The 20,882-nt window shown below is 38.2% G+C and overlaps 1 protein-coding gene across 1 annotated transcript in view; it reads left to right on the top strand.

Moving 5' to 3' along the window:
* SLC35F1 (solute carrier family 35 member F1) overlaps positions 1–20,882 on the top strand; it is a 246,142-nt gene that overhangs the window by 124,760 nt on the left and 100,500 nt on the right. The window contains exon 2 of the mRNA XM_032183649.1: positions 15,081–15,256. Within this exon, the coding sequence (XP_032039540.1) occupies positions 15,081–15,256 (176 nt within the window). The remainder of the gene's footprint in view (positions 1–15,080; positions 15,257–20,882) is intronic.

Raw genomic sequence — 20,882 nt, forward strand, 5'->3', positions numbered from 1 at the left:
CCTGTGGATGTGCGATGCTTGCTGGTGTTCCCCCACATCCATCTGCAGCAAGATGTACTCTGTTCCCAAGGATCTTGTAGCTAGGTTGTTCTGGTTTGGGCAATTGCTTTGCCTGCTTGCAACAGCGCCAATTCCCAGCCATTCTCACTCTCAGATATTCTTTCCAAAATGCAGCCATGCACCTTCCCAACCAGGTAGTCCATGAGTGCCCTAAACTAACCCAAAGATGCATTCATTTACTTTGATGCCTCTCATTGATTTGATCTTTCCCTGTGCTCAGTCAGCAGTCCCTCAATACCCCAAGCATCTTCATATTTAGGCATGAATTGTTCTGAGCAGGTTGAGTAGACAAATCTATATGTTTATCATATAAATCTCATCATGTTCATTTGCTCAGAATGTTGTATGTACAGAGATGAAAAACATTGACCTTTGTGCAACGTCTGTGTTGAAATGAATGTTACTGTCATTATTTCTTCTGAAAGATTTTTTTTGAAGAAAGAAATGAAGTTTAGACTCCAATAAGTAGTTTGTTCCACAATGGAAATGAGATTTTTAATTCTGATGTCTTACCGTAAGAAAACATAGTCTGTTCTGCTGCAAATGGTACTGAAGCCATAGCTCTTGAACTGTTTAAAGTTAGAAGAGGATAAATTAATGATATAATGAGCCTTCCTAATCTCTAATTTCCTTAGTTTGATGAATTTCAGCATAGTATGTTTCATTAATATTATATAAGAAAATGATTTGCAGGCAAATTAAGTGGTTGACACAGGTACTAAATAATAAAAGCATAGAAATTAAATGCAAACATGCAATTAATTACAAGATTAATGTCTCTTATCTGGTCCCATGATATCTCTCAAGCAGGCCTGCATATACATAATCGTATTAGAAGAGCATGAAAATATTTATATGCACACCTTAATTTAATAATGATGATATTCTGTACATCATGTTGTTACAGCACACACTGGTGAAGTGTGCTATTTTCCAACAGAAAAACTGCAAAAATAGTATGTGGATGTCAGATTTCTCTGTTGTTTGAAGGGCCATATGCCTTTACACAGCGAGATGCATGCAGTAAGGAAGCTGTAAAACCAATGTGATCTGCGTTGACAACCAATGATACCGAAACATTCTCACTGACTGCCACTGTTCAGATAATTTTCCCTATGAAGCTCTCTGCTGTCTGCCCAGGCACTTGACCTAGTGGTCAGTCTTGGAAAGCAACAGGAAAATAGTCACAATTAAAACTGCCTTCATTAATTTCTTGTAAAGCTGAACATTTGAAGGGCCTTGTCATGCCAAATTTGGTTTTCACAGGTAAAGATGTTTTAAGTATGATGTCCTTTTCATCCATCTTACCAATGAAAGCTTTATGCAGAACGAGAGTCTGAAAAAGCAGATCAGCACCCTGTTGGGTAAATTATATTCATGGTATTGCACAAGCCTCGACAACTTTTCATTCTTCTGGATTTCCCCACTCTTGCTTGAGCAGACATGGTGATGTTTTGACCTGCAGCCACGTTCCTGGGAGTGCACTCAGGTGTCGGTGTGGCGGCCTTAGGGAAGCCCACTCCCAAGTCACAGTGAGCCCATCTCTGCCTGAGCTCACCAGAGGTGAGATCATCCGGATGAATTTCACCTGCCCAACTCGGGTGTAAACGTGGGTCTGTGTGTTCGCACTGGGTTTTATAAACAAAAAAGCATTTGACCTGTACAGAGTAATTTAGCTGCAATTTAGTTAACATTCTAGTTCAATCCATAAATAAACTATGACTGAAATAAAAAGCGAACTTATTTTTTTACATCAATGAAGTATTTAGTCACTTTAAAGCCTTATACAGCCCTTATAAGCTACTCTGTTCCAAACATAATTAACCAATTCATGTTGCTCCATAACAATGTTTAAGGTACCTACATTTCTGTAGCAATATGGCCTTCATGAATGTAATTCTTTAAACCAGTATGTGTGCTGTATATGATAGGTATAACATTTGATTCACTCATGCAGCTTAGAAGAGAATTTCTGCCTTCTCTCTGTTTCTTTTATTTTTTACTAAGAAAAAAAAAATCAATGGAAAATGAAATGCATATTGTTACAGTGAAATCCTATTTAAAGGCGATCTTCAATACAGAAAGGCAAGGAAATTCAGAGTTAAGGCTGGAATTTCATTCTTAGTTATAACTGCAGCCTGACAATCTTTCACACAGGTGATTTCTGGAGAGCAACTGCTATTGAATAGCACAGAAATGCTTCCTATTTTTAATGCTAATGGTAGTTTTTTTTTTCATGTATTTTTGTACTAGTAGCTGTGTAAAGCTCTAGTACAGAGTGTCTCAAATGCCACGCATGCACAGAAAATGATTTAATCCCTGATTTTTCCCTCACTCTTTCCATTTTAACTGTCAGCCTGACCCCCTGCTCTCTTTGCACCAAGCACAATCCAAACTCTGCTGAGGGGGGAAATAAAGTCAACTTGTCAGCTGAAGGTTGTGACCACGCTTGTACACAGCTGGGATGTCAAAGGTCCTCTGCTGGAGGAACGTCGTGTGGTGCCAGTGGGCAGTTTATGCAGGTTTTGAGAGGCCATAGTTTTGGAGAGGTGTCCCAGCTTTGGAGAGGTGTCCCAACTGGAAGCCCATCTCCCTGGGCTACCTTCATGGAGATGGGCTTCTTCAGAGGGTTCCTATTCTAGACGTAAGGGAGCTTGTGCAGACTGGTTTCTAGTCCATGGTGGCAGGCCAAAACTCACTCCTGAACCAGCAGAAAATGGTACTGCAGCTGGACTTTGATTCTGGTCCATTTTCTGCTGGCTCAGCAGTATGTTTTGGCCCTCCATCACTCAGTGCATGGGAGGGAGGTGGTGTATCAGCCCCACACCTGAGAGACCTGCAGTGGCCTGATCACGGGCCCACCATCACCTCTGTGCTACTCCTCTGCTCAGTGTCTGGAATGCAAAAATGCACCCCCAGCCCAGTGGAAAAAAAAAAATAATAAAAAAGGCTACTGAATGTGATTGATATTTTCTTTTGTTACATATCCAAAGTACAGATGCTAATATTGTAGAGAAATTGTAAAGCAATCTCAGAAGCAGTGAACAGAGGCAGGTAAGTACCCTGCCAAAATGTCAGACCTGGTTTATCTCCTGTGAGAGGACCTTATAGCTCACTTTGCTTCACAGGTTTTATCTTGCTTTATGCGAGTCATCCTTCCTATCCTTTAGGTCATCAGTGGCTTTGGTAATGCATTTGGCACCACAGAAGGATCCTGTAGGCCATGAATTTCTGTTCCGACCCTCTGAAAAATCTGCAGGTGACACCTTCCCAGATCACTTTCAATTTCATTTACTTTTTTACTTATTTACTTTAACTGAGTCTGTTCCACCATTACATGTAAGGTCTGTGTGGTTGACAGAGACCATCGTGCTGTTGTATTAAATGGAAAGGAAGAGGAAAGGGTCTTGGAGCCCAGGGGAGGAGCTGTAAACCAGAACCATCTCATACTTACAAATGAGGAACACTATGTTGCAAGTAGCTGGACTTCTCATTTCGCAGGAGATGAATTATTTTCAACTAACAATATATATTTTTTTCTTTTTGAATTATATAACAGAAATTTAAAAACAGATGCAGAAAATTGGGCCTCCCTTGTAGTTTTGGCTTTGTAATGGCCATCACAGCTGAGTAGTGAGCAAACAGTAAAAGCATGGAGTGAGAGAAGTACCTGTACTCTTTATCCTTTATTCCATTATCCTTTGAGGAGAGTGACTTTGTAGTGGCCCCTGTCACCAAGTACTTCCCTTCTTGGAGGCCTGGAAAACTGCAGAAGTAGGAAGGCAGAGAGGACCTGTGGAAATTCCTGTGGGTTATCACTGCATCAGCTCTGGACACCCAGCTTGAACCTCCTTAAAAGGACCTTGTTTTTAGAAAGAGACAGTAATATCTTTCAAGTCCCGTAAACAGGACATCCAAAATTAGTCAATTCCCTAAAATACTGACTTTTACCAGATCCACAGAGGGATTTAGAGATGCTGATGTTGAGCTATTTTACTGTAATTTTTATGTGATAACTCTTGCAGCATAATTTGGAAACCTGAGTTAAGCACTCTAATTCCCTATTAAGAGCCAGGCCAGGAAGGATGTAACCTACTGAAATCCCACACTGCTGCAGCCCTGGGGTAGTTACCTACTTAAAATTGGTATTCACTTTCCTCCTTTTCACAGCCTCCTGCTGTGCCTCAGGAGACTCTTTGGAGCTTGTGTACAAGCTTCTTGTCCAGAAGGTACCCAGCTTTGTGAAACAGCTTAACCCTTAAAGCTTTTGCCTAAGTGGCTTCAGTGGTTGGCTTGTTCTGAAGAGCTTGAACTCACGTCTTCTACTTCTGTGGCATATTTATTTCCCGCCAGATTAGAGGTAGATCTGACAAGGGCATTTCCAGTTCATCCTTAAAGAAGTTGTGCTGCTCTGAAAATAAGTATGCTGTCTTCACAGGCAAGAATAATGTAGAGGAGGACGTTCACCAGAAAGGGAAAAATCCTGGCCTCCATGCATTAAAAAATGTTTGGAAAAAAAAAAAAATGCATGAAATTTTAATGTCTTTGCATTTGTCATATTATCCATGAGCAAGCAACTTTGAGCATTATTGCAGCTTGAGGGGCTGCAAAGCGAGGCAGCAGCAACCCACAGATGGGAGATCATGAAAGAAGGTCAAGGCCTCGAAAAGTTGAAGTCAGAATGAGTCACAGGAACACAGGCATCTCTCCTTTGAAGTAGTTGGAGATTTGGGAAACTGTGTAGCAGCTTAGTGCCATCCCAGGTGAAATACTAATGTGAATATCTTTCATCCTTCAGCACCAGTGACACAATTAAGGGGCCAATTTAAGGGCATTTTTTCTTAAAATTCATTTTACTTGTTTTAAGTATGTAGATGATAGCTGGAATTTGCAGTAAAAGACATTCAGATTTATGGGAAATGCACATATTTATTTGGGGAGCAAATTTGTCCCACTGTAGCCGGGATTTTTCAACTTTTCTGTGTTTTGAAAATGCTACCAATAACTTCCATAAAAATTGCAATATATAAAATAAATAAAAACAGTTGTGCTCTGAGGAACTAAATATCCTTAGTTTTAGCCAAGAATAAGATTTTTCAAAAGCCAAATAAATTCAAATTTTATATTTTTACATTAGATATTAAATGCTCTCTAGAATGAAGTCATTGTAATTTAATGTGCTAATGTAAAAACAAACAAACAAAAAAACCCACAATCTATTTCTTACACTAAACTAGTAGTTCTGTGTATCCGAAAGCTATATATCACTTTTATAGATGTAGCTTTGCACCTTCAATATTCATACCTGCTATTTTTTAACCTGCTTACTTTTATTTGAGAAACAAAAACAGCATAATCAATTCCTGCATCTAATTGTAGATGCACAGACAGTCCTCAGGTGTACATGCGTTCATAGTTGGGCATTTTACAGGGACAGAAATTCAGGAACAACTCTTGCAATTTTCAGGAGCATCAGGAAGAATCTGACATCATCCTTCACACCATCATACTGACTCACATATATGCAGCTTTCTGGGAACTCAACCTAATTTCCCAAGCACTTGCTTCTTGTTTTTGGCAACACTGAATTAAGTTACACTAGCATTTGTCACCTGAGGAATCTTGAGTCATTTAACTTGTTTTGAATCAAAGCACTCAATCAAGATTGGCTTATCAGTGGCAGGGGTACAGCAAGAACTGTAATGCTTTTCACCTGCTGCTTTATCAACTGTCTCTCAATAGCTGTAAGACTTAGTCCATAAACTCCCATCAGTTTAAACTGTGTTAGCAATGTACAGTAATGGCAAGAGAGCAATAAGAAGTGATGTTGTACTTCTTAGGGCACTAGTGAGCTATTTTTCTTGATGCTGGGAATCATCCAGGTCTATTACTGTGGGCTATGAGCTCCACTGAGAAAACTCAGAGCTAATGATGATCTTAACTGAACCGAAACTTTTAAAACTGTTACTCATATTATCTAAAAATATTCATCACTGTATTTATAATGTCCTGCGCCTTAGGCATAAAAACCACTGCAAGTGAGATGAACTAATAAAATTTGACAGAGAACTTCGTTTTCTCCAAGAGAGAGAGCTGTCAGTCCTTCCACATCCCAATTTCCTCTAACAACTGAAACCTCAAACTGGTACATTTGGAACAGAGTAAGAGCAAATCTTTCCCATATAAAGCCATCTATTTATGAGCTTTATTCTTGAATTATAAAAATAATGGTGATCAAACTTTTCCAGCAGCCCAGTGACTCTGACTAGTTTTCATAGGCTAAAATGTAGTATTTGCAGCAGCTCTCATCTTTTACTAAGACTTCTAGCCAGGGAAATTGCAGCTCACCATAACCCATACTTGATTCCTGGATTCTGTTTAGAAACAGATTGCAAATCTCACTTTTTGTATTAATTTCTGGAAGATTATGGCAGAAGAGTTACTTGTTTAAAAGTACTGTAGTCATCAATTAGTGTTTGTAACTGTTTTTGTCAGCTTTCACATGGAAAACTAATTTTGTCATTTATTATTCTAATCTAGATCAAATCCTTAGATTTAGGAGTGGTCATGTCTCTAGTCATATGGGGGTACATTGTGACAATTCGTGGAAGTTAATGGGCTGCAGTTAGCTTCAGTCTGTTTATTTGCCAGAATAGCCTGAAATAGAGCTCTTTTATTGTATGGCCATCTGAAATTATATTTCTGATTGCATCAGAAAGATTGGAACATTTTCAGTCTATCCAGTACTCTTCAGACTGGGAAGTTGCCAAGAGAATATATGGATAGACCTTCAGTTTTGAAGGGAAAAAGCCTATGGTCCCCTCTGTCCTTCTGTGATTTGTAGCTGGAAAAGCACTAGGAAATTACTAGTTGGAAGCCAGCTGTCTATTTCAAAATTGAGGCATATTCTTAGAATAAATTTCCTTTTTCTTTCTTTGTTGTATGACTAGTGAATGGAGCTGACTATTAGCAAGTTGCATTCAAAGAACGAACGAACAAACAAACAAAACCAACACAAATTTGTTTGTAATGATTTACTACTGGCTCTATCAAAATAGCTGCCTGAAAATTTTCTCTCTGCACTTTCCTTTGCTATTTTTAAATGTGTCTTGTATTAAAAAATAAGAAGTCCCTTGTTTGCACTTGCAGTCACTGCAACAGACTGTCTCAGCAGTGTATTTCTAAATATTAAATGGAGGAGTAAGTTTTATAAAAATAGCCTTAAAGCATTTCCAATTCCTTTATTATTAAAGAGTTATAAAACACAAGTAGTTGTGAGTACATGTGTGTGAACCTGTATAAAATCTTATAATAAATGAAATGAATTTTCAAGAATTGCTGTAGTTGACAATACACAAGACTCAGGAAATTTATTAGGTAAGATCTCATCTTAAGCAGCTGCTCTAGAGACTCTTGAGACTTGTTGAATATATGATTCTGCTTTCTTTTTATCAGAACCCGCTCTATGCTGGCCCCTCAAGCTGTCACCTGAAAAAAGCAGAGCCTGAGTCAGCCACTGCTTTGAAGTAGATATACCTAGACTTTGAATTTTAGTGAGCTCCCCCAAAACGCGCTAACATTCAAGCCAGCTCATATTCAAATAAAAATAAAGAATGAAAAATAGCAAAACAAAACAACAAAAGGAAACAACAGCAACAAATATTCAAATAGAGAAGCCAAGGTAAAAAATAAAATGTGCTTTCCTCCTGTATAGTGTGTCCTTTCAGTTGGCTTGGTGACCACTTGGGCTTCTCCAGATCTTGGGAAGTCCCATCCACCTGACCAGGTCTGGCTGGCTGTTCCTTGCTCCTCACGGCATGTCCTGCATGCTTCAGTTTCATGCTGGGGCTCTCCATTGCCTATTGTGTCTTGCCATCCCAACAGCCCTCTCACCAGGGCCATTGAAGGAAAGAATAATCCCATTTCCCTCCGTTGGAGCCCGTCTGAGACAGTGACTTTGCAGAAATGTAATGGATGATGAGGAACTTAAAGACACAACCAACACTGCAATATGGAGATGTTTTTCACCAGGGAAAGTATCTGCAAGATTTGGTTCTTGTTGTCCAGAGCTGTAATGCAAGTAAGAAGGTGGTCAACTGGTGATGTGGGAAGAGAAGAAGATAGTAATAAGGCACAGAACTTCTCTCCCCATCTTAAGGCATAAAGACGCCACTTGGAAGGGCTCAAAGCCTTGGGGGGAAAAAAAAAAAAAAAGTCTTTTTTATTTTGGGGATACAGAGCAGAAAACAGATGAGATAAGGAACTCCTGGTTAGCTTTTTACTCTTCTGCTGGCTTTTCTTCTCTGAAAAAAAAAAAAAAAATTAGTCTAAGTTTTCAAGGCCTGAAGCTTTTCAGACCAGCCTGAAGATTTGAGCTGCATGGAGTCCACAGTGCTGTCCTCTTGTAAAGAGATTAAAGTGGCCATGTTTGGAAAATAAATAGCTAACCTGCTCACTGCTCAAGATACTGCAAGGAATCTGCATTTCTTTTGAGCGTTAGTGGGAGCTTGAGGTACTTTGCAACTAACCATCAATAAATTTCACCCTTTGTGCTGAGATCAAGTGTACAGCCTGTACATCATTTAAATGCGACTGAAGATTTCAAAATAATGACTCAGTGGGAATTAAGTGATGGATAGTCTTCGTCTTGCATGGTTTTCACTCTCTGATGTGTAGGTTAATAGACTTACTCATATTCTAATTCAGTATATGGGTTTAGCTGGGATTCAAGCATTGGTATTTCACTCTTCAATGATGCTTGATGCCTATATTCTGAAAATATCTTAGGCTGATTTATTCTTCTATGACAGAAATATATTAAAAATAAATAAATCTTTTGTGTTGGCTTTCAAGACTATTATATTTTCTTGAGACATTATCCAGTATGATCATGGAGAATGTACATTATAGGAGCAGTTGACTAATAGAATAAATGTACATATACCAATGGAGTTATTATCAGTGTATATGTGGGAGAACTTGCTCTTTAGAGCCATGGTCATTTTATTATAGAATATTGTGACTACTTCTGTAAATTACTAAAAAGTGTCATGCAGATGCTTTAATACATTAATTGAAGATCGTTGCTTCAGTCTTTACCTTATTCAAAGAGGTAGAGAAGAGGGTTAGAAATCTAACATAGATTTTTTAACCTGTGTAATAGATATTTCAGAATGATGGGAAAATAAGAAAAGATAAGTTTCTGTGCAAAATTAGTGCAGAAACTTGTTCCCTGTGTGCAATCAATTCCAGAGCAATGCTGGACAAATAGGAGGCTTCACATGCTTAAGATCTATTAGAAAAATCTGAAACTTTAGCTTTCAATGAGATCTCAATTGATTCTCCTGGAAAAGGTTTTAGCAAAGCTTGTTAATTTATTCTTTTACAAGCTGCCTATGTGCATTAACTGCAAACAGCAAAATATGGAAGCAATGTCCATATCCTCATTAGGCAGCCATTCAAATCCAGTATGGTGCTGGAACTTCAGCTGCAGTAGGAGCAGCTGGATCTTGGGGGTGTTTGAGTTTGAGATGTGTGCTTTTCCATCGTTACCTACAGTAACGTGTGCCAGCATTTCTGCTGATGGGTGTTTGAGAATCCATACCCAACTTTAAGCATGTAAATAAATTTGACCTGATTCTCATAGGGGTGTAAGCTCAGCTCACTGTGAATCAAAGTAAAGTTTTTAAGACCTTGTTTTATTTTTTCTTTTACTTTTACATAAACACACTAAAATGCACTCAAGTGAAAAAGTCTGGCAAAATCACAGTCCTGTGACAGATATCATCAACTTAGCTATGGCATAAGAGCAGTCAGTCACTAAATGAAGTGTGTCTGTCTTTTTTTAAATACATTCTTGGAACATTTGGAAAGATAACTATGTATAGCAGTCATTATCATCATGCAGAAAGCGTCGTCCCACCTGCAGGCCTGCTCTAGCAGTGCTATAGAGCAGCCTGTACAGATGTGTTTGTCTAGTGAAATCTCAGCTCAAGAAATAGGCTGCTAATCTCTTGTCTGCTGGAATTTGTGGCATGCTGAAGGATTAACACACCTCATGCTAGAGATTAAAAGTACTGGTAGCCTCTTTTCTTTACCCTCTAAGGTACTTTTTAACTGATGCAGTGGGGACCTATCAGTGGAAAGAGACCAAATAAAGTACGAAAGAGAGGAGGGAAAGCAATTAAGTTAAAAGAAATTTGACATGGAGAGTATCAGGATTTAGTGTCAGAATAAAACAGCCCCAAATGTTTAAATCACGTAGTCACTCTTTGCAAGTCACTGATTCATCCAGCATACAGCAACCATGGTTGTATAGCCTGTTCTGAATGTTGTACTGCATTGATTTTGTGTTGTAAATGGTGTTTTAATATTTTGGGGAGGACATGGAAATAGACTGGCAATCAAAGCCAAGTCAAAACTAATGAGGTTCTAACCTCATGAAAAATAATTACTGGAGAACCTGATGATATGTATTTAGTACCTTATTTCATGCCAGCATGTATATGCTAGGAACCAAGCACAAGCTTCAGAGGTTTTTAGATATGAGGATATCTGCCTCCCGAAGTTTATGGTGTTACCATGGCTGATAAACACAGAGGAACTCAACTGACAGAAATTTCCATATGCCTGGAGGAGCAAGTAAAAGTAGTGCACAGCAGCTACCAGCCCAGGCATTTAAACAGAATTAAATGGCTCCCAATGCAAAGATGAGGCTTTATCTTCTGGCACTATTTCTAAAGAGGCTATAAAGAAGTATTGTTTAATCTCTGCTAGCATATCATGAAACACCCATGATAGATGCCTAGCAGTGTGACATCTGGCAGCCGAGGAGCAATTCTGACCGACTTCTTACTTCAAAATACGCGTCTGACTCAGTAGCAAGTGCTAGGTGTTATCTAGCAAGAACTGAAATTGATTTGATTGGTTCTGATACAGAATGTTAATTCAAGTGCCAGCAAAAATTCGAGGAACAGGTCTTAAATTGGTGTTTTACAGAAGAATGTCTTTTATTTGCTCAGTGTTAGTGAGTGAGTGTCATGAGTTCACGAGATCAAAGTTCAGAGCTAAGCTGAAGATTTTCCAGTTTTAACTTGGCTTTAGACTTGGCTGTTGATCCTAGTGGGAGATCAACACTCAGCTATTGCAAAATTGGCCTCTAACAGGTAGAAAACCTCAGTGTTATGAAGCTTTCTGTAGTGACATTCTTTCCAGAGCTTTCTTTGAAGGCTCTCAAACAGTATAACTTTTCTTCAAGGTGTGAGTGAATGGCACTTCATCAGTAAATGAAAATACTGCCAAAGCCAATGTGACAAACCGAAGGCTTAGGAAAGAAATCACCCTCTTTGTGTCAGACTTGGAGTGGTGAAGAGTATTAAAACCAACATGGAAAAATGATGCAAATATGTTGGATATATAATATGCTGGCTATTTTAACACTATTATGATATTTAGGAGAGATACTGTCTAGTGAGTGCCAGAGGTGAAAACAGTGGGTTAGTTGCTTTTTCCTCTGTCTGAAGGAAGTAGTAGGTTTTCCACAGACATTGAAAGCTTCTTTTCAGTGTTTGCTAATTCATTCTTCTTAAAAAAGAATGGGTATGTTATTATTCTTGTACAGGTATTAAAGACTTGGGAGCTAAGACTCTTGTATTATTAGATCATTGCTGGCAGGAAAAATAGAACACAGATAATGCTATCAAGCATTTTCTGTACAATTCAGGCATCTTATGTTGGCTTTTAGCATTATCCAAATATTACATTATTCTTTGTTGCACTGTCTGACATTGTCACTAGTTAAAACCAGTAAATTGAGATTTGTTTCTGCTTTTCTGTTTGGAGAGAGATGAGTTGTTCTCTTCCATTCACATTTTATTAATCTTCTGTTTTGGTTTCTCTTACTTATTCATTTCACCTGTTTTTCATGGTAGTAGGTAGCATCAGTTGTGGCTTACACTGATGAGGGGAGAGGAACATACCAACTCCTCTGCATGGCATTCATGTCAGCAGTGGAGCTGTCTTCAGGTATGGCAGTGGGCACTGTCTTAGGAGTAATTAAACTGTATTAAATGGGCAATCCTTGCCTGATGTCTGAGGACTTTTGAATTTATTCTGTTTAAATATCTAAATTATGCTTCTCTTCATGCTGAAGAGACAAAAGAAGAAACGTGTATGTCTGTGTCATATACCAAGTGTGAAATGTTCCACTAAGTTCTGACCAGAGAAGGAACACAACTGCTTGACTTCAGAATGAGTTTTCTCACACAATAAAAATAAATAAATAATAAATCAAAGTGTGCACAAAAAGTAGAGGCAAGCAATACATATGTACTCAATGTCATTTATGTAGTTAATGTTTTGAAAGCCAGTGAAATTTGCAGGGTTACTTCCATGGTTCTCTGACAAATAATTTCCTGTATTTTTTAAACTCTGGTTCAAAAGACAATTTTTACTTAAATGCTTTCTCAAGCCACGGAGACCATATGCTGGTCCACAAACAAACTTTATCTACAAAATTGAAGGTGTTCAGGTTCATAGTGTTGATTCTTGTCCATGACTGCTTCTGCTGAATTCCTAATTACTTTTTGTCTTAATTGCTATTTCAGTAAAACAATAGCAGATGGAATTTTTGATCCTCTAAAAAAGTAATGATAAATGATGTCCAACAGCCAACTTGTATGGAGCAAGGAATACATTATTGGAAAAATCATTTCATGAATGATTAAGTGAAGATATATTTAGTTTTCTGTACATCTAAGTAGGATCCAAGATACTTCTTTCCAGAACAGATGCAGTAACACAATGGATGTAATACAACGTTTGCTAATGGGCATGGCTGAGATATAGAGGACTAATAACCACCTGCATCCTTTGTGAAGCAGGGAACACATTAGAGATACAAATTTGTAAACATTCGATTTATTAATGAAATAAGACTACAAAAACAGTAGGCAAGAGGACAGCACTGCATGAACCTTCCCTGTAGGACAAAAACATAAGAAAAGACTACCTACCCAACTGGTTGAAGAATTATATACAAGTTTACAAGATTAGTACATGGATTTAAATTGCAGTCGCTGTTCAAATTTCTTACTCCACAGGCAGTGGCAGGAGCTGAGGATCCATCGCTTCCACAGCATTCATGTCTTAGTCTCAGATGTCATCTCTGTTGAGTGTGTTTATTTCCCACGGTTATGTTTCGCGGTAGAGTAAGAAATGTAAAAGTGGAGGCAGTAGTTGTGGAATCATAGTTTCTACTTACCCAGCAGTCTCCCGTCAAAACACGGGATTTAGCACAATAAAGTTTGTTCTCTTACTATCTGTGTCAGATTGTTTGTCAGTGAGGTATGTTAGATGAATATAACTACCCAGCCTCCCGTGCTTTCCAGTGTCTGCTTGGTTGAATCACGCCATGACTGACACTGAGACACACTAGTGGGAGGATTGTTTATGAGAAAAAGGGAAACAAATTTGACACTTGAGTTTACAAGGGAAGTTGTTGCTGGAGCACAGATGCTCATCGCTGCCAAATACTCACAGCTGAGGTCAGGGAAATCTGTCAGGGAAAGCAAAGCAGCCTTGAAGCGATGTTTTTTTTTTTTTTTTTTATGAGCTGGCAGAAGAGAGCACACGTGAAATATGAAATATTGTTACAGCTGAGCAGAGAGCTCCCCTCTTTCTTTTACAACCTTAGGATTGCCTAATGCCTTTTTCTTTGTATGAGCCTCTAATGAGACGTGCAGAACATGCTTCCCTTCTCCTTCTTGAGTTTCCTGAGAGACCTACAGTCTCTCAGCCTACAGGCTGATGACAGTGACAGCAGCAGCCAGGAGGACTTGGACTAACTGTCCCCTTCTGATGTCCTTTTGCAGTCCTTGGCAGCAGTTGTTATTGCTGCTGCTCCATATCAATGTGATGCGTTTTGTGCCTTTGCATGGAGCAAGGGTGGTGGTGGAACAGCCTTGATTAGCACAGAAGTACTGACCAACATTGGATCTGGGAAAAGGGTAATTCAAAAGCACATATATACCTGTCCTGTGGATATTCTATGACTGAAAACAAATTAGAAAAGGCAGGTTGTTTGGGCTGAATAAGGCTGTACAGTTCTGATGGAAGAGTACAAGAAACAGATAGTTGGAATGGAAAAGGATATCACAGAGAAGACTGAAGAAAGGACATAATATGTACCATAAAATAGTGGGCTTTCAGATACAGCAGTTTCTTGAGTAAGGAGGAGAAAATTATATGAAGACAGAAAACATGTACAAAGGGGAAAACTATCAGAGACCTGTGGGGAGAGAAAATGTGGAACATTAGATAGGAGAACAGTGGAGACCGGAGATCAAGGTCAAGAAAAACAGATTAAAGCAAGAAGTCAAATCAGAAAATACAGGCTTAAGAAACAAAAGGAGACAGGGATGAAAAAAGCAGAACCTTCCACTTTCTCCAAACAGAAAGGAAAGAGTGGTAATAAAGACAAAAGAAAAGATACATACATTTGCATAGTGGGTGGAAAGAACAGTTTATACAATGAAATGGAAATGAAATGAGGGGAATGAAGTTGCACAGTATATTCATGTTGGTGGTGAAACACGATAAAATCCTTCCTCTGCTTTTTTTGTTTCTCTGGCTACTAAGTCCTGGAAGAGCTGTAATTCCAGTTTTAGTTGAATGATACTCCTGGGTCTCTCTGTTAAGGAAAAGGCTTGAAGAAAGAAGTGCTGTATGTTGGTTGCATTTAAACTATCGTTTATCCCTAGTGAAATGTGAAATCAAATGGTAGAGATTTACCATCTGCTGTTGTTTAATATGTGAATAAAAGCTGGTGTGCTTGGGCGGTGTTTAAGCCAGTGATAAGTGCAGAAATAATGGAACTGTTACATCACTACACCCAGCAGATACCTTGCTGATTGAAGCATCGTGTTTCTTCTGTGTCTTAACACTTTCAAACATGATTCTGGAGGAGGATGAGCATGAGGAGGCTCAGTGTTTAATGTCTGTGTTTTTCTCATTCCTTTTAGGGATCTCTTGCTGTCTGTGGCTCTTGGCCAGGTACTCTCCCTCCTTATCTGTGGCATTGGCCTCACGAGCAAGTATTTGTCAGAAGATTTCCATGCCAACACACCTGTTTTTCAGAGCTTCCTCAATTATATCCTTCTATTCTTGGTCTACACGACAACACTAGCTGTCAGACAAGGTAAGCGTCCATCTCTGAAACACATAACTCTTTTGTGTAAGACAGTGAGGATAAAGCTTTTGCAGAAAAATAATAAACAAGTTATATTTAACTGTGATTTAGACACGTATCCCATTAACATTTGTAACATATTTATATTGCCTAGCAATACATATTGGATAAACAAAAAAAAAAAAAAAAAGATTTTCATTAACAAAGAACAAACTAGTAGATTCATGATTAGGGATAGATTCAAGGATAGTACTTCTGCCTCTAAGCAAAAAAAAAAAAAAAAAGAAAGAAACATCAGTACTTTTCACATCCTAACTATTTTTATGGTAATGCTCCTCTTAGGCTTGTCACTGTGGTACCACAACCACACATTCAGGGTTTGTTTTAGATTTGACTGCGTATTTTGCCAGGAAATAGCATGCTTTACAAGTTACATAGGTTAAGGAGAGCTCAGATGCAAGCAAAGAAGAGCTTGCTCATTCTAGTTGCTCATCAAGGCAGCTCAGTAGTTCACTTATTATTAGTGAAAAATAGCAGCCAGTTTTTAGTGTTTGCGAAGTAGGAGATAAAAGGAGGGAATTTGGAATACTGTAACTGTGAAACGCTGAGTGGGCAGAGAAGCTCTACAGCCCTGCCACCGCTGTGGGACAGGGCTCGTATAAGCGATCTGGCTGCCAAAATGAGAAATGCATTCAAGTGCACTTCATACCATATGTCAAATGATCCTCTGTTTGACAGCCTATATATAATACAGTTTTTTTATGCCTTTCCTGCCTGTCCCTCCTTTCTCTGTGATTTCATGTCTAGATGAGGTGTGGGAGGTGAATGCATTTAAGTACATTTCTTACCCACTCATTTTTTTGTATTCATTTTATTTATTCATCTTCGCAGAACACATGGATTAGAAACAAAATAAAAGAGCAAAAATATCATGTACTTTTGTGATTGTGCTCTCCTGACATAAGGAGAGAAGGGCTCCATCAAGGAAAAGAACTAGAATATGTATTAGGCTTCAGGACATCTATCGGCATACTGAGGGGTTCACATTTTCTTACAGGAGCAAATATCTTCAATCATTCTTTGATGTTACATCTTTAAATGATTTGGGAACAACTCTGAAGCTTAAGTTTGTCCATTAGTGTGGTATTCAGATACAAAACAGTAACATATGAAAGTGTTCCAAACCAATAAGGGTTTAATTTCCATGAAAAGAAAATAAATAAAAATAAAACAATTAAAAATATACCACTGTCCTACAACACAAAGTGCTTCCATGTATTACAGCTTGAGTTTTACAAAACTGGGTCTCCATTGACATTTTTCAGAAACAGCAGAGGCCAATCTGCTAAGGAAATGTCAGCTCTTACGTAAGGAAAGATTGCTCAGGCACTGTTTCACTGTCTTGGAATTTCAATTTGTGTAGGGGGAAGCATCACCACGTTTTTCTCTGCAAAAGGTTTAAAATGTGTATTAGTGGCATCTTTCTGGAGATCTGTGTTTAAAAATAATTTTTTCTGAATGTAGGATTGCCTCGCTCTTCACAAGTTCTATCCCAGAAATGTCCTCCTTGGGACTGATTTAGATTTTGTGGAAGCCAAGTCCCAATGACTTTTAAATAGATTTTGCTTTTTTTTGAAAATGCCAGCTTATGAGATGATATATAGGCTAGAAATCTGATGTGCATTACAGGGCTTTGGTTACAGTGCTGTTTGACACCACTATATATTGACATTTCAAACCCACTATCAAGCACTATGTTTTACTCGTATAAACATACTTGTAATAAAGGATCTATTTTACTTTTATAAATAATTTTCTATCTCTGTTGATAATATAGGGATTGATTAAAGAGAGTTTGCTGGAGATCTCTGTTGTTCTAGTACAATAGGTTTGGGAAGTAAATGGGAAAATCTTAAGGATGGGTCAAAAATATGTTTTGGATGAGTGAGAATGGTTGGAGAAGATGTTTGAACAGGCCTGCAGCTAAACACACAGTGTACAAACAACCAGAGCACAATGTAATGGGGACCAATGGAATAGTCTGGAAAAGGAGCTGTCAAAAACAGAGAGATGGTTTGGTGTAGGGTCCAAAAAATCCAGAATGAAACTGACCAGAGAGGCAAAGAAATCCTTGATCCAATCACTCACTGTAACATTTCTGCTGAATGGTAGAGCGATACACAGCCAACTCATTTACTCAGCATTTAATATTGCCAAATGATTGAGCTTGACATTGTCTTTTTGCTTGTGTATTTATTCAAATTCATTATCTGTGTTTGTTCCACTAAGGCAGTTTTTCTAGCAGCTCTAATCGTTTGGCTTCGTTAGCAGATGGAAATCACATAATAATTATATTAATTTTATATGGGCTGATTCTGTTCTGAGTGCCAGGAACATCAGAAGGCTTTTTTTTTTTTTTTTTTTTTTTTAAGTGCTGTTCTCCTATTCTGCATGCAAGATTTAAGATTTTTTAAATTACCCTCTTTTTCCTTCAGAAATCAGACCATCATAAGTTGGCTGGTAGTCAAAAATAACTGCATCCCTTTGTCTTTTTCTTTGCTTGCTTTCTTAACCTCTGAGGTTTTGCAGAAATGTACTCACTGAGAAGCAGTCACTTGTGGTGGCCAAAAAAAGCTCAATTCAAAGTAGGACTGAAAACTATAATTTTCTGAGACATAAGGAGCTCTGAAGTTTCTGTTAAATGATCTGTCTGGTATCTAGATAATTATCTTTTTTATATTATTATTATGGATATTTTGGGGCTTATTTAAAAAAAAAATATTATATGTAAATTGAAGTTGAATGTATTATTTCACTGAAGATGTGAGCACAGAAGTTCTTCACAGCTAGGTGTGCACACTCACACATGCATAGATGCTGGTAGCCACTTATCCACAAATATATTATGTACCATCTGTAGCTTCCAGTTAAATGCTCATTAATGCACTAGTGTTGAGATGCTGGGGTCTGAATATAATTATTCAAGAGTTTTTTGTTTTGTTTTGTATAAAAACATTGCTATATAATTAATGTCACTTATGCAGCAACACCAGGCAATGAATATCATTATGTTTTATCTGGCTGATATGCAAAAAAAAAATAATAAATTGAATAACTAATACTGAAACTCTCAGTTCTTACTTCTGAGGTAGCTTCCTCTCATGCCTGTTGTTTTTACAGCCAAAACCTGTATTTGTCCATGGTAACACCTCTGATTTGAGAAGGTTTTAACACATATTATCTCAGCTCTGTCCCCTTGTCAACAGAGGATTCTGCTAAGCGAAATCTTGTCAGGACACTTCCAGATAGCCCTTTGGGTTGTATATTATTACTAAATGAGGAAAAGAAAAGCCGTAGCTATCAGGGAGAGAAGATTTCTCTCAGTGAAATGAAGCTATGGGACACAGAACTGGTGGAGATTAGTTTTAGCACCTTAAAAAGCAGTAAGTGGGAAATTGTCCATAGTGGACCAGAAGGTGTTAATTACTAACAGTCAACATGGGTGCAAGCATCAGCAGCTTGCAACCAAAAATAAATTACTTCTAAAAGCCACCTCACATATGCTACAAATGAAAACAACACATCTACTAGACATCATTTGAAGAAAAAAGAGAAAATGTGAAATTGCTATTTTTTGTTATTCTAGAGCACAAGGGATGAGGGAGCAGTATGGATGTGTTTTGAACAGAAGGGGAACATAAAGCCTTAAGAGCCAAATTCTGCACAAGTGGCAAGCTGCTCCTTTAATTTCAGTGCAACAAGTTACCCTGTATTTTCAGGCCACCATTAGTGGCAATAATTTGCTACTTCAGAAAAGTTTTTATGAATCTCTTTATGTCTGGATGAGTTCTGCTCCTAGACTAAGCAATGAGGTTATAGCATATATCGATGCAAATACGATTTTCACTAGAGTAACTGTAATGTCTCAGATTTGACACATAATCAGATCTTATCTGTACCCCTAAGTTAGTTACAGAATCCCTTGAGACTATTAAGGATTGCAGTCATGTCACTGGAATATCATTTTTAATGCATTTCTATGTTGGTTTTGTTTATGACCTTAATATCTCAATCATGTCCTGATTTACCTGCTATTTAAACATTTATCTCCTTTTAGATACATGAAAAAAAATAACAATAAAAAACCACACACACACAAAACAAAAACAAACACCAAAACAAAACAGAACAACAGCAAAAACAAATAAACAAACAAACAAAAACAAAAACAACTACCATAATATCCTTCCTACTTCCCCAGAAAAACTGAATCAGGCAACTTGAAGGCAAGTATAACACTTTATAGGCATTGCTCTGTTTTACTGAAGCGATTGTCAGCTATCTATTGAAAGGATAAATGTCTCTTTTTTAACTCAATTTCATTCCACTAGCAATGTTATATTAACTCAAAGCTGGTATTATGCAGTTAACTTTGGTAGACATACCAGAATTTCTTCAACATTAACACCTTGTTTGTTGACTGCAGATAAAAACGTATGTGGGAAACAAGGAGAGTACATGATTTAACCTGATCAAACTATATTAGATATAAAGTACTTCGGGCAATATGTGCTGTACCATTGAGATGAAAAGTCTTCTGGAAAAGCATCGATCCTGTCAGCATGTTCAATGAGATGCCTTCAGAAATATGGGACTTCCTGTTCACTTAGGATGTCAGGGAGTGATTTTGGTGAGAAAAGATGCATTTTGTCATCGTTCCACTTCCTCAGCACGTTCGTGCCTCTGCTGTAGAACAAAGAACTTGTTTATGCCCCCAGTGTTGAACAAAACCTGCGCAGCTCCAGACTTGCTGTCTCATGGCCCTCTCTGCCGATGACAGAAATGGCCCTCAGTCCCTCAGGAGAAGATGGTGGTGATGCTGGGACCCAGCCTATGCTCAGGCTTGCAAACACATTGCAGACTTCAAATTCCCCTTGAAACCTGGGGGAAGCAAGTATCAAGCTGGCCTAGACCCTCCTGGCCCTCTTGCTGCAACGGACCAGGATAACTGTGTTGTAAAAAATAAGCATCTCAGTGAGTATGGCTTGGGATGAAGAAAAATGGTGACATTCTGGTATTTGGTATTCTCTGTACTGCATATTCTCCCTATTGTGTGGAGCTTTGTAGTCTGCAGTGTACTTTCTCCTAATTACTCTGGGCTTCTAATTGGGGATGCCAAACTGTGTGGGATATGTTTATTATGGAAATGGTCAGCCAAACAGTCCTTTTGTCTGGGCTTTGAAGAACCCTTTTCATATTCAGAGGGAATTCTGCACTTTGGGAGAAATTAAAATAAAACTCTGGTGATTTACAGACACTAAAAATTGCAGAGAAGATTTTTTTTGTAGCCTGCAATTTTCTGTTTTGGATAGAATGCACAGGAGCAAGAAGTATGACTTGCTATGTGTTTGGGGTTTTCCTATCACATCATGGGCACCAGAGCTATCTAACTAGAAAAAAAGCAGTATGAGTTCAGTGCCATTTGCATAATCATTTTTTTTTTCTGTTTAAATTTTCCCTCTATTTCCAAGTGATTTTTTTTTTGAAATCTCCTGCTGTGAAATGCTGAATGGTACTGCCCTCTCCTCTGTATGAGCCTTTATCATTATACTCTGTAGGTGGTTACAATTCAGAG

The sequence above is a fragment of the Aythya fuligula genome, chromosome 3 (assembly GCF_009819795.1).
Source record: "Aythya fuligula isolate bAytFul2 chromosome 3, bAytFul2.pri, whole genome shotgun sequence".
Lineage (NCBI taxonomy): Eukaryota > Metazoa > Chordata > Aves > Anseriformes > Anatidae > Aythya > Aythya fuligula.